At 35.6% G+C, this 15,878-nt stretch overlaps 2 protein-coding genes across 2 annotated transcripts; both read right to left on the bottom strand.

Moving 5' to 3' along the window:
- On the bottom strand, nucleotides 2,143-9,862 carry LOC109832504 (tRNA modification GTPase MnmE). The gene is made up of 10 exons (XM_020399856.1): nucleotides 9,856-9,862; nucleotides 8,715-8,908; nucleotides 8,490-8,628; nucleotides 6,093-6,214; nucleotides 5,781-5,984; nucleotides 5,240-5,299; nucleotides 3,958-4,096; nucleotides 3,668-3,786; nucleotides 3,280-3,501; nucleotides 2,143-2,441 (listed from the first exon to the last, which is right to left on the bottom strand). Exons 1-10 carry the CDS (start codon nucleotides 9,860-9,862, stop codon nucleotides 2,247-2,249), a joined length of 1,401 nt encoding a protein of 466 aa, XP_020255445.1. The 3' UTR covers nucleotides 2,143-2,246.
- Nucleotides 10,267-15,878, bottom strand: LOC109832029 (sulfate transporter 1.3-like). Its single transcript, XM_020399485.1, has 14 exons — nucleotides 15,811-15,878; nucleotides 14,765-15,122; nucleotides 14,640-14,688; nucleotides 14,335-14,539; nucleotides 13,720-13,894; nucleotides 13,572-13,637; nucleotides 13,380-13,493; nucleotides 13,180-13,296; nucleotides 12,975-13,101; nucleotides 12,265-12,551; nucleotides 12,004-12,194; nucleotides 11,584-11,669; nucleotides 11,406-11,482; nucleotides 10,267-10,620 (listed from the first exon to the last, which is right to left on the bottom strand). The coding sequence occupies exons 2-14, from the start codon at nucleotides 15,095-15,097 to the stop codon at nucleotides 10,477-10,479; spliced, it is 1,971 nt and encodes a 656-aa protein (XP_020255074.1). The 5' UTR covers nucleotides 15,098-15,122; nucleotides 15,811-15,878; the 3' UTR covers nucleotides 10,267-10,476.

The following is a 15,878-nucleotide window of genomic DNA, read 5'->3' as shown; positions in this document are numbered from 1 at the left end:
CTGTTAAAATTAAAAACAAAAAGGAAAATAAGCAGAAAGTTTACAATAAAAACAAATCAAATGCTCCGTGTGTATATATATACTATATATACCCCATATCATAATATTATATGTATATACTAACTATTATATATAGAGAGATGGATGTAGAGCAAGAGAGATGAAGAAGTGCTTCACACTAAGGTGACGTCTTAGATAATCATCTAAGGACGCGGCCTAAAATCACATGATTGAGCTATATTGTGGATGATCCGCTCCGTTGAACTTGATCTACATATTCTAACATCCCAACACACCAAGTTTTGGGGTGAACCCGTCGTTGTTTGACCCTTCATCCACTCGTATCAATTTTAACAGTTTCGAATGAATAAAACTTTTCACATGGCTCGGCGGGGGGTCAAACGACGATGGGTTCACCCCAAACTTGGTGTGTTGGGCTTTTAGAATATGTAGATTAAGTTCAACAGAGCAGATCATCCACAATGTAGCTCAATCATGTGTTTTTAGGCCGCGTCCTTAGATGATTATCTAAGGCGTCACCTTAGTAACACTTTCCAAAGATAGCAAGCGCGTAAACATGATGGATTTTTAATGTAAACAAAAAAATCACTTAGTCTAACATTAATATTCTACACACCTGAGCATCCTAATCTAGCATGGATAGTTTGTTAGAGTGCCAAAAAAGATAAAATAAATAAATAAATAAGGCAGATTCAGTTACATTCTGACAGATGCAAATTATTGTCTGTAATTCTGAAGGTTTTGTTGGGTAACAAATGGAATGGGGAAGAGGAGAGTCTGATTATCACGGAATATTAACATAGCAAAGGCAGAGGGAAACAATATAAAATAAAGGTTTAAAATGTGGTTTCTAATAAGAACATCTTAATCGACATTTAGTTTTGAGCTTTCAACTTCGTGAACACTTCTTCATTGAGATAAATTGCATATATAAATGGGTACATGCACTTGCAATCTTGAAATCCAAGAGTTTATAGAGGGTATTCATTGTTTAAGGAATGGGGCTACACTAAAACTATTGGATTTTAAGTTATGATTGCTGAAAAATGAAAAATAACTGGGCAACTTTTGTTTTGTCCAGTTCATTATTATTGCAACATAGTTGTTCTTGTTCATGCTTAAATTTTTTGATAGACTTGCTCTGTGCCCATGTTTTGACACAGATTTCAAATTTTAATCACGTACAGCAGAGAGTATGTCATTTTCAAATACAGACTTTATAACTGAAAACACTAGAGAACTGGTATTACCTTATGATCTTAATAAATTTTGCTGTGCGTGGACAAGCTGACAAGTGACACAATTTTATCTTGCTTCTGCTCTCAAGAGATTTGGCGCATGCTCACCCTCTTGACCAGAAAAATCAGAATGACTTCGTAGGGGGGGAAGTTCTCAAGCCTGCACGATTGCAAAGGACAGAATCAGAAGCAACGTGAAAATGTCTGCTCTGGGGGAAAAGAATTTGCATAATGATTTCAAAAAAATAAAAAAAAAGGAGATATAAAATTTGCACCGCATGTTGAAGATCAATCTCAACTCTTCTACTATTTTGTTCTATACCACGTTGTGTCATTGCCTTCAACCTGTGGACTGTCTGAAAAATGCAAATTTCTTGTCTGGACAAAATTCAAATTTGATAACCATTTTTGGAGAATCATTGGTCTATGGTCAACCACAAATGAAAGCATGGAATGGAATGAAAAGGTTAAACTGTTGATTGGACTTCTCGGCGGTAATTGGTGGAGTGTTGCGGGCAACACTCCTCATGAATATTGAGAATCAGCCAAGCACAATCTGAGCTCCTGCAAATACCCTACTCTTGAGATAACTAATTAGCTTAATTGCATAACCTGTATATAGTTACCAGTCGTCAGTTGGAGAATATGAAGAGCAAGCAGGACAAAATTTAGAGGTGCCTCAGACAAAGGGAGTAGAAATAGTACCCTTTAGTTTCACAAGAGAGTAGAAATAGTATTTATTGAGGCATATGAATACCAGTTTCAGTTTTCGCTGATTTTGCAAACATTTCTTTGATTTCAACAAATGAGTTGCCCAATCTTCCACCTGTTCTCTCTTTTGAAGTTTCATTATTACTCTCGTACACCAACATTGCAATCCATGAACGACCTCCAATGCACAAAATTTAATTCGCTGAATAACAAAATGTTACCATTTTGCATATTTTACACAGTTTGATCAACATAAATAATATCTTTACACCAAAATTATTTGCCAATACAGAACTTGCCAAAAATGCTAGATAATACTTCTTCAGAAATGTCAACCCCACTGATCTCTCCAAGGGCCAATGCTGCTTCCCTCAAATCTACTGTCCAAAAATCCAATGGTAAGTCCTCATTTATTGATGATTTTAGTCTTGACAGAGCTTCCTGAGTGCGAAGAAGCTGCTCGCATTGTCTCTGATGAAATCACAAAACATTCACCATGTTAAACACAAAGCATGTGCATTTTTCCCCTATGGTCAAGACAAGATAAATGTCCAACACCAACGTTTCTACAGAATTGTTATACATTCAAAAATCACATCCTTCTGATCAATTCCACGATGATTCAGAACCATCCAAGAGCTTGAACTGCCAACTACTTTTGAACTTCCCACTTAGTTAAAATTAGCTAGAAAAGACCTTGATTATACTACACCAATAATCGGCCAAATGATTCTGAGAAGATCAAATGTTAATCCTTCCATGATCCTAGTGAAGCATACATGCAGTATTGTATCACACCTTCATCATCTAATCATGAATTACTATAAATCCTGTCGAGAAACCACTCCTGTCGGCATCTTAATATATAAAGTCTAGGGTAATAATCTAGCATTTGCAAAAAAGTACAAAATTGCAAAAGTACAAGCCTGACAATCCAATAGCTTGACGACTATCGAGCAGCAACAAGGCATTAACAGTGCAGAATTTACAGAATTACAGGACATATAAGGAGTTGAACACCTGAACTGCATAGGATGCTGCAATATAGCGTTTGGCAACAGAAACTCCAGGATGTGCACAACGCAGAATGACATGAAAGTTGTGAAGAACATAGTGAAAATTTGTTTGATCTGGTTGTCTTGTTCATTTTTTTAACTATCCCTTTACACTATAATATTTACACATGTTAACCTCAATCCTAATTTAACATATAGGTTTCTGCTATGTTTATTTATGGAAAACCAATAATAATTTTAGAGCATATTTAATGAAAAGGAACAAGTAGCATAAGTTATGTTACTTTGTTTACCTGATTTATAGTCCATCTGCGTCCACCAGCTGACACAGGCTCGAGACCTCTGACCTCTAGAACCGCCTTCTCCAGTTCTCGGATGCCTTTTCCGGTGACAGCACAAGTTTTAACATGCGCTCTGAAGGTGCTGTTATCCATACAAAATTCCACTGATGCAGATGGCGCACAATCTATCTTATTGATAACAAGTATCATAGGTGTGGATGAGTTAGCCGATTTCTGCGATCAAAAGATGAAAGGGAGTGAATGGGTCGGATAAGCAGTGATTAACACGGTTACACCTCACATGTGATGACTCAATAATCATAAAGCATGTATGCAGCATTCTACACTCTAACAATACATGTTGCTTCATTCCTCTCTCTTCTAGAATAAGAAAACAAACCTTGTTCATCTTAATATGTTCAAGAAGGCTTTCATCATCCTCAGTCCACCCATCAGATGCACTCATTGTCATTATAATAACATCAGCTCCCAATGCAGCCGCTTCTGATCTCTGTACACCTGAATCAGACATGAATTTGGTAAATCGTTCGGTCAATTAAGACACTGTCTTCACTAAGATGTACGACTTTACTCAACAAGTGCAAGGTTATTGACAATTGTACAGGCATTAGCCTGAGAAGGGCTGTGGTCTATAAAGCTCTACATAAAAGCATATAACAGGATACTGACCAATTTTTTCGACTATGTCATCAGTTTCTCTGATACCAGCTGTATCAAGAAGAGTAACAGGTATGCCATCAATAGTCACATTGGCTTCTACCACATCCCTTGTAGTCCCAGCAATTTCAGTAACTATTGCTCTGTCACTCTGCATACTAGTAAAAATATAGAATTTAATAAGGCAACATGCTGCTGAAACACAAACTCTGTATTATGTATACTTGTAAATATACAACCCTGAGACTTCCTAGGTTAGAACAAGCAGGGTTCAGTTTTGAATTGTTAAGGAGCTAATAACATGACCATTGATGTACACAACAGAGTATGATATAGCCTTGCAATAGCTTAAGACTGCAAAAATTCGAAGGAAAGATAAGGGGAGACATTGATGAAAAACAAGAATATGCAAATGAGAGGATTGATGATGAAGCTAGTGCAAAGGATAAGCAAATTATTAAGTGTCAGGGTCTGGACAAGTTAAATACATGCTTATGTAAAACAGAAAAAATCTAGAAAAACGCACCAAACTGATGCAGAAGACCATAGTACGTAAAAGGTCTATGATAATGATCAATTATTTTCAGGATTATTGTTTGTGGAGCCTGTGATCTGATGATTCATGAGTTATAGCAAACAAACTAAATAAAGAACAGACTTCATCTAATAAAACGGCATTAAGAGCTGACATTACACTGACACTGTTTCACGTTTGTAGTTTTCAATATTTGAAATAAAGCAGACTACTGTAGGTTAGTTGAATAATATATCAGTCTATATATATACCGCTAATTGTGACAGAAGAAAAGGCCAGTCAAGTTCCAAATATAATCAGCAAGTACCTTTGAACTACAGCCTAGCAGCGTGAAACTAACACTATACAAAAAGGAGGAAATTAACTTGAAATAATGGAAACCTTTTTGTGCTCTTTTTCTTTAAATTTTTTGTCCACAGTCTAGGTAAATTGGACAAAAAAAATTCTTCTCTAAACAAGGGATCAAATATTCAACAATACTAGGTACAGAAATAACTTTAATCGGGATCCAATATCTGGTACTAGATGGAAAGTAAAAAATGTTTTCTATTATGATCAGGCATAAAGATTAGAACAATTAGTAAAGAATAAAAAATCAAATCAATACAATACATAGAGCAAGATAGCAATAAAATGACCTTGTATCTAGAAGGTTAGAACCATAAAGACACATAAGACTGTCATATATATCGGCAGATTCAGTTATATAAAGCTGGAGAGAATACAACTACAGAGTGTTAAGCAGACTAGGCAACCTACTTTGCTCCATGCATTTAGAAGGCTTGATTTCCCAACATTAGGCCTACCAATGATTGCTATCTGCAAAATTTAAAACCAAGCTGTATAGAATGAGTTTTCTAACATTGTATGATAAGTTGCACTCAATTCAACATGTTAAGATCAAGCCCAGAGCAAAATAACCAAAAGCATTGTGTAAGTAATGAGATTCAGTAACAGAACTTCATCACAAAATGAGATTGACTATGGCAGATGATAACTAGCAGATAATAAAAAAACAATGCAAATACCGACTGTCACCAGTGGTCTTAAAGACATTCTGGTCTGACCCAGAACGATAAAGGGGATATCCAGAATAGACATATAATCTTATACAAGGAAAAATGAACAGAAACAAGCAAATTTATTTTAGTGTCATTTCCCAACAAAAAAATCTACATTAAGAAGACCTACCAAGGAGAATAAGCTTCAAATAAAAGAAATAAAGAAATTACCATAACTTGTAAATTCACTATGGAAATTAGTGAGCAAACAAAGAGGAACTGCAACTTGGTTTGAGTACCTGGAGACCAGATTGGAGAAGTTTATCATAGTTAGCAGTATCCAGTGCCTCCTGCACATTATGCCACATATCATTTATCTTATCTATTAACATGCTGGTATCTAGGGGAGGCAATTCGTCATCAAAATCTAAACGAGCTTCAATTTCTGCAAGCAGCTCGATGCACTGCATTCTCAGTGACTTCACTAAAGAAGAAAACCCACCCTATCACACATCGTTATACATGGCATGTCATCAGTTATATTATTTGAACAAGCAGAGAACACTCACGATTTAAATGAGAAAAATAAAACTAAAGAAACATGAGTATACCTGTATCCCAGCCAAAGCGGAGTCAGCTGCAGCAACAGACTTGGCAGAAACGAGTCTTCCAACATTTTCAGCTTGTGATAGGTCTAATCGTCCATTTAAAAATGCTCGAAGAGTGAATTCACCTTAAAAGATCCATAAATATGATCAGAGAATTCAAATTGAGCAACTAACAGAATCTCAGAGAACATATCACATGAGTCAGTCCCACAAGTGTCAAAATCCGTAAGCTGAATATCTTGCTTTTGTAGAAAGAAAAACTAGTGTTCCCAGTAGCTACAAGTGTACGGGCTGCTATAGCTGTCACGAGCATACTAGCAGCTATAGGGGTTAGAGGGTCATGCAGCTGCAATATCCAAAATTGTGTAAAAATTTAGATTCCCTTTCGGCCTTTTGCGATGACATATGAAAAAGCGTGATCAGATTTAGGCAGTAATGCATAAATAATATGATCATAACTTATATTGGTCTTTGTGATTGTTATCTATAACTTCGACTTTCCTTGAAGCAGTTTGTTACGTTCTTCACTTAATGCTTTTTATGCTGATTCATCATGTCCACATTGCTCTTCCTTAGAGAAATCATCCCTCACACTAAATTAAAACTTTCAAATTTGCATATTTTTGAACTTTCGCATTTGCAAATTTATTCAAAGATTGCTCCTGTGCGAAAAACAAAGGGGCACAATCCAAATTGGCTTACCTTTCAGTGGAGCTAAAGATTAGCAGCACAGAATCCTGTGGATGATGTCAATGCAGGCTACCATATGGCCCATATGTAGGCCCTAGGGAGTTTGTGGTTGGGAAATCATTATATAGGCCTACTCAACCATGGGTTATAGTGGGTATCCATGAAATGTGAATGGCACATAATTTTTTTTGGCTTTTTCGAGTCATTAGCATGAAGGTGTCTCATACTAACGCAGGCATGCACAATTCAAGCATTGACGTATCCATGGGATGTGAATGGCACATAAATTTTTTTGGCTTTTTCGAAACATTAGCACGAAAGTGTCTCATACTAACACAGGCATGCACGATTCAAGCATTGAATAATTGCATTAAGTAGAAAGTTGATGTCAAAACCTATATCGTCTTTCCTATGCTTCCACTCTAGGTAAGCCTACTTATATTGTCTGATTATCCTTGTTGTTCTATGTAGTTAAGCTGCATTGTTAACAGAAAATTAATATAATTCTTGTACTCATCCTGATCTCTTATAGTTTCCAAAGTTCAGCTTGACTTCAATCCCATATGCATTGGAGATACAAATTTCGCAGATATAATGTTGGAGTTTCCAATGCTTGGTTGAGCTTCACTAGGAACAATCCATTATGCCAGATTGGTTCCTTCCAGCTTGACAAATTGTATCGAACGCCTAAAATCAGCTGACTATTTAGCCGCACAATCCACTTTTAGACCATTGTCCATATTGAGAAAGAGAAAGGAAAAATAAATTTGAAAGAATGTTTATAATGTTCATTTAAAAAAGTTGCACATTTATCATAATGTTTTTATCCTAACGAAACTCAATTTGCTTATTTTTTTAAACTCTAGCATCTGAGCATGAAAGAGAGCGCCACAGCAAGGAAAGCGTAGCATCTGAGCATGAAAGAGTGCCAATAACCAGAGCTTAGCATCTGAGCATGAAAGAGAGTGCCAATAAAGCAAGAGGCATCAAATCATCAATAACTCCAACAATTAAGTATTGACATACATCTTGCTAAACGTCACTGCAATACTCTAATTCTTTATCTCATGTTTCTGCCAAGTTTCGCCAACCTCTCTCCTTTTCCCCAACAACACAGCAAGATACAATGCAAGATATCTTCCTACGATTCCGTCTATTAATTTATGACCAGCGAGCATGAGATATGCAGAACCAGTGAGATAGAGTAGTAGAAAATTTAGGACAAGAAATAGAGGATGATTTATTATAATAAAGTCATATCTAATGAAACACGTATTAATAATAGTTAATTGACTTGACATATAGATAATCTAAATTTTAAATAACTGGATGAATTCTCGTTAACAAGCAGGCAAATATTAACATAAAGGGGAAAGGATATATGTTTCTTATTGTATTAAGAAATTTAAGCTAGAATGTAAATATGAAAACCTTTTAGCAAGCATGTCATAATGTCGGTCTCAAGGGTTAATACACAACCAACCAAATTCTAGACATTCACAATTAGAACAACACACATATATTCACATTTTTATTCAGAGTTATTTTATTTTAAGTTAAAAATATTCAGAGTTTTATGTATTCAGGGGGGATATTGTCTAATTTATAAAGTGCATGTGGTTTTGCGCAAAATGCTCCAGATTTGCACCGGTTTGGCAGAACCTAACCTAAAAATAACATATCAACAGAAAACTAAGAAGCTAAACTAACCAGGTTCAGCAAGCCTTGCACCAGCTTCTAAGCAAGCCCTCAACACACGACGCAGACACACATCACTCCCATGGCATTGCAACTCGACCACATCTTCTCTGGTGTATGATCTCGGTGCCAACATAGGAATTGCCAAAACCTATCACCGACCAACAAAACCCTAAAAAATTAGGAAAACTACAGCTTATGCCCACAGGTCTTCACTCATAGAAACAAAAATCTCACCTCATCGATCAAACTCCCATCTTGATCCGAAACAACTCCATACTCAACAAAATGACTCCTCGGCGTCCAAGTTCCCTCCTTTCCTCCGCTCCTCCTCGCCGGCCGGAAAACTCTGCCAGCGACCTCCACCGCCGAAGACCCGGATAACCTAACAATCCCCACGGCGGCCGGCCGACGACCCGATCCGATCGTCTCTGGTGAGAATTAGGGTTTTCGATGGTGGAGGAGGACAGGGTTGGGAGGCTAGGGTTCTCGATTTGGGGACTAGGGTTTTTCTGGGGTTTTGGAATTTTGGGCGAATGAAGGCGCTGGGGCGACAGAAGGGTAGATTTGGGAGGATGCGGAGGAGAGCGAGGGCCATTTGTTTCGGATTTTGAGGGAAACTGCTAACGGGTTGATTTTATAGGCCTGTTGGCACTTGCGGGTTCGGGTCGGTTTCATTCTAATGCATTTCGATGGATGATGAGGGGGGAAATTAAAGAAAAAGAAATAATATGAAGCATTAATAGCATACTACTGGGTTAAATAAAATGGGAAGCCTGGACAGCAGTAACAAGAGATTATATACGCCAAATACCAAGATTAAGTGTTTCAAAAATACAATCACTCCATCGTATGTTTAACTAGAAGTTTGTCTTAAGAACAAATCTAATACTATTATAAAAGTGGGTTGTCATGTTAAAATATTTCTTTCTGAAATGCCCTCTAATACATCCATTCATACATACATGAAGATATATATATGCTCAAGTTTTCATAATCTCCCCATTGCTTGCACATACATGCATACATGCATACAATTTTTCATATCCTTCCAATTGAGTACATGCTAAAGTTACATTTTATTTAACTAATTGAGTACTCCTTATGCCGTATTCTTATGTTTTGATGATGTTCTTAAATTTCAATCATATACAATTTTCTTACACTGACTTTATTTGATTTAGGTATTACATTGTCTCTTATTTTCCTCAGGTGGATGTCATACACCCCTTATATGATCGGTATTATATTTTCTTTGTTTTTTGACATTACACTTTTATTTTACCAATTTTTTTGGAAAGTTGTAACGGTTTAAATATTGATATGACTCGCACAAAATGTTCAAAAATTATTTTCCCATGTTTATATTTTTCCAAACCTTTCATTTTTTCATTTTTTTAAAGTTTACCCATTTTTGGTACTTTTTTGACATTTCACTTTAATTTTGAATTTTTTCTACCTTCTAAATAATAAAATAACTCCCGTCATATTTCTGAATACCGTTTTTACACAATTACATTTTTCAAACTATATATGATCTTAAACTGATTCAAATTTTCCAAACTTTCTAATTTTCCAAACTATATATGCAACTTAGGTTGTATCATTTCTGACTACTTATATATTATTACTATTTTACTTTGCATTCTTTTACTACATTAATTTTTGTATATTAAACAAATCCGTGCATCGCACAGGCCTAAAACTAGTTAATTTTTAATTAAACACTCACTCATAACGCTCATCCACTAAATCTTGGTATACTAAATATAAATTTATTTGCCCTGATGATAAAAAACATTACAACTATTCCTCTCCCGCCAAATCTCTATAAATAACAATAAAATTTTATCAAGAGAAAAAAACTAAATAACAAGGAGAAAAGACTCGTATGTTTGCTACGCTAATGATCCACATTTATCAAGAGAAATTTCAACCCAAGTGTCTGTGGAAATTACAACAAGATGCACAGTACTCCAATTAGCTCGAGCACTGCCCTTCAAGCATCCTCCTTAGACTTTGGAGTACAGGTCATAACAGCTTCTCCAACCGTTAGAAAAATCTTGTTGTTGCCAATCATCTCCGTGAACTTCGACGAGTAGAACTTATCCATGACTATAGTCCCAGGATTTGCAAGAGCAAGCTGTCAATATATGCAAAAAAGACTCGTAAATCAAACAATTCAGAAAGATGTGTTCCACATTCGAGCTATTTTGGACTATAATCAAACTCGATATATATATGACATGCAGATTCAGACCTAAGGATAGTCATACACAATGAAGGTTGCTGAATGCATAGGTTAAAAAAAGTAGGACAACTGGACAAGGTGGATTAGAGACAAAAGGTTTTGGTTGGAAGCAATTAAATTAGCCTCTCGCAAAAAATTGCGATAAAATTTTATTGTTGCTATTGCTGTACTCAGGTTCAAGAGATATACGACATATAGGCTTGGAACTAAGTATGTAAACGGCCACATATCGCCTCTTTTAGGTCCTCCACCTATAGTTCGGGAGTAGTCTGTATAGCGTGACTCACTTGCTTGTTGCCAATTCCACTATTTAGGCGTTCTTATTGCGAAAGATGGGGATCTTGACAATCAGAAGCAGAAGCTAAACTATGAAAAAAAATCATAACTCTGGTTATCAGAAAAGAAAGAAATCACAAGTAGGATATAGCAATACAAAGAGTTAGTTCAGGACTAGATGATGAAGCTAATATCTATGACAACACATGTATCATAAACTTAATGAACATATTGGCAAGGTAAAAAAACTCGATTTAAAAGATAATCCATATTCTATAACAGATAGCTAGAAAGTAAATAATTGGGTATATTGACATTAAGCCATTGTCTGCATTGGGTAGGCTAAATTATTGCTGTGGTTACTAAAATGCGCACATGTAAAATTTGATTAATGTTTTCACCTGAACATCTCTCTTCTGCAGGCCCTTGTATAAGTCTTGGAGGGCGTGTATTCCACTGGTGTCAATGTCTGTCACAGCTGCAAAAGAGCATTTTTAATGAGAAATGCTGGGTATATGTGATGAGTAGTATTGAAATGATAACAAAGAACAAAAATATGAAGTTATTGTGTATAATTACGCGACATCTCAACAATGAGGAACTCGATTTTTGGGAGGTCCTTTGCTTGTAATCTCTCTTCTTCATCTGTTAACAATCTGAGAATTCTGAAAATGAAATGTATGTGTTGGATGTAATTCTAAATTTCCAATAAATAATTTCCCTAAAAAAATTCGATAAATAATCATATGCATGTTTACATGTGAGTACACATAACTTTCATGTCAAATGATCATAGATTTTACACTCAATTTAATTTCATAAAAATTAAAACGCAAGTGACAAACCGTCACGTTCGAAAACTTAGGGGGTTTCTGTGAAGTCCTGCAAAATGTGGAATTTCTGTAATGTAGCTTTTTTTCTTCTACCAATAAACTTTATTATAGGTATCCAGTCATACAAAGAGTCAAATTGGTTGGAGGGTCAAGAAATGTTACATACCTCTCTCTAACGTAATTGGAGTTGGAAAAATATATAGCAGAATCAACTCGCACTATAAGGGCTCCTGGAACTCTAGTTGCCTCTGGGTATTGTTCTATATTCCTATAAACCGTAGTCCCCGGAATATTTCCAAGAATAGCTGTTCTTGGTCTAGTTACTTGGAGAAGAATTTTTGCAAATGACAATGAAACCTGTTATTGTAAATCATTACAGCATACTCAAGTAATAACCTTTTATTGCAAATAATGAAATAACACTTACTGCGATTAGGAGACCGATCTCAACTGATACAAAAACCACACCAAAAAATGCTCCCATACAAGCAATGAAGTCCAATTTGTCAACTTTCCATATAAGATAAGCTGCTTTATAATCAATGAGTCCAACCACAGCGGAGATAATAATAGATGAAAGGATGGCGTTTGGAGTGTATTTAAACAGCGGCGTGATCAGAAGCAAAGTGAGAAATACGACTGCTGACATGACCAAGTTAGAGACTGGTGTGTGGCAACCGGACATGTAATTCACTGCTGATCGAGAAAAAGAACCTAAAAATAGAGGACACCCTCAAAATATTCAGAAATTAATATTTCTCAGACCGAAAATACATAACAATTGTACATTTTTCAAGTATATCAGTATTTTTCTTTAGCATACGCCAAAACACCATGAACTTTGAAGGGATTCACGCAAAACCCTACTAAACTTTCAAATTGAGGTAAAGATACCATGAACCTTTTTGCTAAAATACCATGACATATTTTGGACAATATTACCCTTATGTACTTTTAGTTTTAGTAACAGAATTTTTCAAGTTAGGGTGTAGTAAGAAAGGTACTTTAGACCTTTCAATTAATACTGTCACTGACAAATTCAAATGGATCATAGTAGCTTTTGCTTGTTTAGAAAGTTTAGAAGGGTTTTATGCTACACCCCAAAGTTTTGAGAAATTTACTCTTTTCTTTACTTACCTGTGGCTATGTAACAAGAACTCATTGACCCAATAACATTCATTGTCCCAAGTGCGACCATCTCTCTATTCCCATCCAATTGATAGTCTTTCATGGCAGCAAATGTTCTGCCAATCGCTGCAGCTTCCTAATAAGAATACAAGCACTTAGTTTTATATACAAACACAACTTTTTCAATAGGAAAAGCTAGGAGTAATATTAGTACCACTAAGGCTATAACACCAGCTACTGCTCCAATCTTGAACCCTGTCGCAGAATTCGCACCGGTGAAGTAAATTTTACCGAAAGAAATTGGGTTGAGTCCCTTTTTTAGATTTTTAACCTTTCCAAAAACAGAATTACTATCAGTAAACATATGGGTAGTTGAAGGAAACAAACTAAACTTGTTGATAGATCACCACTTACAATCTTAACACCATGCTTATCAGCATGAGTAACATAAACTAGAAGAGTGGAGAGAACGACAGAGATCAATGGAGCGATTGCAGGCACCCAGAAGAGGCTCTTCTTCTTATTTCCCTGATTAAACCAGTGTATTTGAATATGAATGTATTATCATTGAGTTAGAACTATGAGCTTAGGAAGTGAAGTTCTTACAATGTGCTTAGCAAGCAAAAGAAACGCCAAAAAGAATGATCCGATGAGTGTAGTTTGCCAATTCCACTGAAAGCACCAATATATATGATAATGTATGAGATTATGTTAGCAGTAAAATATTATGTTAAGTGATTTAAATACTTCATACCCCATGAAAAGCTGAATCAAACACTGATTTCATAACTGAAACAAGATCGGATTTCTTTGTGAATTTCTCGATGCCAAAGAAACCCTTGAGCTGCTGAAGGGCAATAGTGATGGCTGTACCACCCATAAATCCAACAATCGAGGCATGTGATAGGAAGTCAACCAGAAAACCTAATCTGAAGTGGAAAATGAGATGATATAAATTACTATGAGATCCGAAATATATAACAAAGTAGGCCTTAGGTATCGCTTTTTTATAACATTGCTAAAATTAAGTAAACAGTGCTAAAAAGAAAGTTTAGACATACAACAGTCTTGTTGCAGTGGTAGGGACTATGAAAACTGATTTGTCTATATGTTTAGTTTTCTTCTAGTATAATTAAACAGAGAATAAAAATTTTGGAAAATAAAACTTAAAAAAAATTAAGTCAACAAAATGAAGGAGCATCCAATTTCTATAATATCACCCTACTGATCTTAGAGTATACATATATGCTTATATATTTGTTTTTTCTTTATCCATCAATCAATATACTAGTATCCATTTTATCCCATTCTTTTGATGTTATACCGATGTTTTAAAACTCACACCTGTACGTTGTATGGTTATATTTACCTAAAAAACCCGAGTGCTGCTTGAGTTATTCCAGCAAAAAAAGTAGCTGTAAAAGCAAGACGAAGATATTCCTCCTTTTTACTAGGATCAACTTCATCTTGGAGAAGAGACCCCAACAACAGCGAAACAACTGCAACCGGTCCAATGGCAATGTCTCTAGAGCTCCCCATAAATGCATAAATAAGGGGAGGCACAAAACTGGAGTCTACAGTCAAAAGAAGAATTACGAGGGAAAACATAGACAAAATCGTTTAAACTGAAAACAAGCAAAAGTAGGTAAATCAAATAATCATTTTGATACTTACATAGCCCATATTGTGGATCAAGGTTTGCAAGCTTCGAATACCCAATATCCTATCATACTGACCAAAATCAGCATCATAAAAGATTATGCTAAAGCAAGTAGACTTCTGAAAGGAAAAGTATATACCTGAGGAATACAGAGGCTTGCAATAGTTATTCCAGCAATTAGGTCACCCTTAAACTTAGTTAAATTATAGCTCCTTCCCCATTTAAAGATTGGGAAAACAGATTGAAGACCTAGCAGGAGCCTTCTTGAACTTGATTGGTCTTTGTAATGGCGGAGTGGATCATCGGAAAAGAAAGTTTCCCTTAATGTGTCTACAAACTCTCTTCCAAGGTTTTTTCTTGGAGGAAATCCCACTTTATAAACTGATGGAAGTTTCTCTAGTTGAGGATTTGAGGAAGAAAACCCGGTGGCGTCCAAGTCTTTATTTTCGATTTCACCGATAATAGGACCCATTTGGGATTTCTCTATCAAGAACAGACTGTAAAGCAAAAAAGAAAAATAATAATTAAAAATAAAAAACTAGAGAATAAATGATTGTCCGTTCGACTAAAACTATGTAATTCTGTGAAGTGCTAATTGAACCTTATAAATCCTGAGTGATCCTCGAAACAAAATGTAAAGATCAATATAAGTGGTAATGGGATGATTTGACAAGTTCAGTTGCAATTAATTAAACTTTATCACACTCTTTACTTTGATCACTGTATTTGTTTAGGTTAAAAATCTGCCATGCAATTCACATGATTTCAAACAATTTTCCCTGTTGCAACACAAAGTAGCAGGGGTCATTGTTCTCCAAGATGAACATGAAAGATATTCTCCCTCATTTGCCTATAGCTCCCCCCCCCCCCAACCATTTAATAACATTAACATAAACAAACCACATTACCCTAGACTGTTGTAGAGAATCAGATATAAAAGAGGTTAGTAAAATTCTAGTTTTGCCTTACAAATTTAGGGTCACCAAAGAAATGGGAGAAAAAAGGGCCATAAATTGAGATTATTCTATTAAAAATCCCAAAAACTTAACCAGAGAATGTGCATTTTGAATACTCCTAAAAACTCAAATCCATAAACAACATGCAAACACGTAGTAATCTATAAGTTCCATGATTAACCCATGAATCAGAATGAGAAAAGAGAGAATTTTGGAAGAAAGATCTTACCTTTAGGCCAAAAAGAAGCCGAACATTGCCAGATAATAACAAAATTATTAAAGAAGGCAGGGGGAATT

The sequence above is a fragment of the Asparagus officinalis genome, chromosome 3, assembly GCF_001876935.1.
Source record: "Asparagus officinalis chromosome 3, Aspof.V1, whole genome shotgun sequence".
Taxonomy (NCBI): Eukaryota; Viridiplantae; Streptophyta; class Magnoliopsida; order Asparagales; family Asparagaceae; genus Asparagus; species Asparagus officinalis.
Note: the sequence above shows the minus strand (reverse complement) of the source record. Positions and strands in the feature narration are given on the sequence as shown.

Excerpts from the sequence above, each read along its gene's own strand:
- LOC109832504 (XM_020399856.1), bottom strand. Across the intron at positions 8,629-8,714 it reads ATGGGAGTTTGATCGATGAG|GTTTTGGCAATTCCTATGTT; the intron begins GTGAGATTTTTG and ends GGTCGGTGATAG. Across the intron at positions 3,787-3,957 it reads TGACATAGTCGAAAAAATTG|GTGTACAGAGATCAGAAGCG; the intron begins GTCAGTATCCTG and ends TGTCTGATTCAG.
- LOC109832029 (XM_020399485.1), bottom strand. The coding sequence starts at position 15,097 with ATGGGTCCTATTATCGGTGAAATCGAAAATAAAGACTTGGACGCCACC. Across the intron at positions 13,494-13,571 it reads TTTTGCTTGCTAAGCACATT|GGAAATAAGAAGAAGAGCCT; the intron begins GTAAGAACTTCA and ends TGGTTTAATCAG. Across the intron at positions 11,483-11,583 it reads CCTCATTGTTGAGATGTCGC|CTGTGACAGACATTGACACC; the intron begins GTAATTATACAC and ends GCTCTTTTGCAG.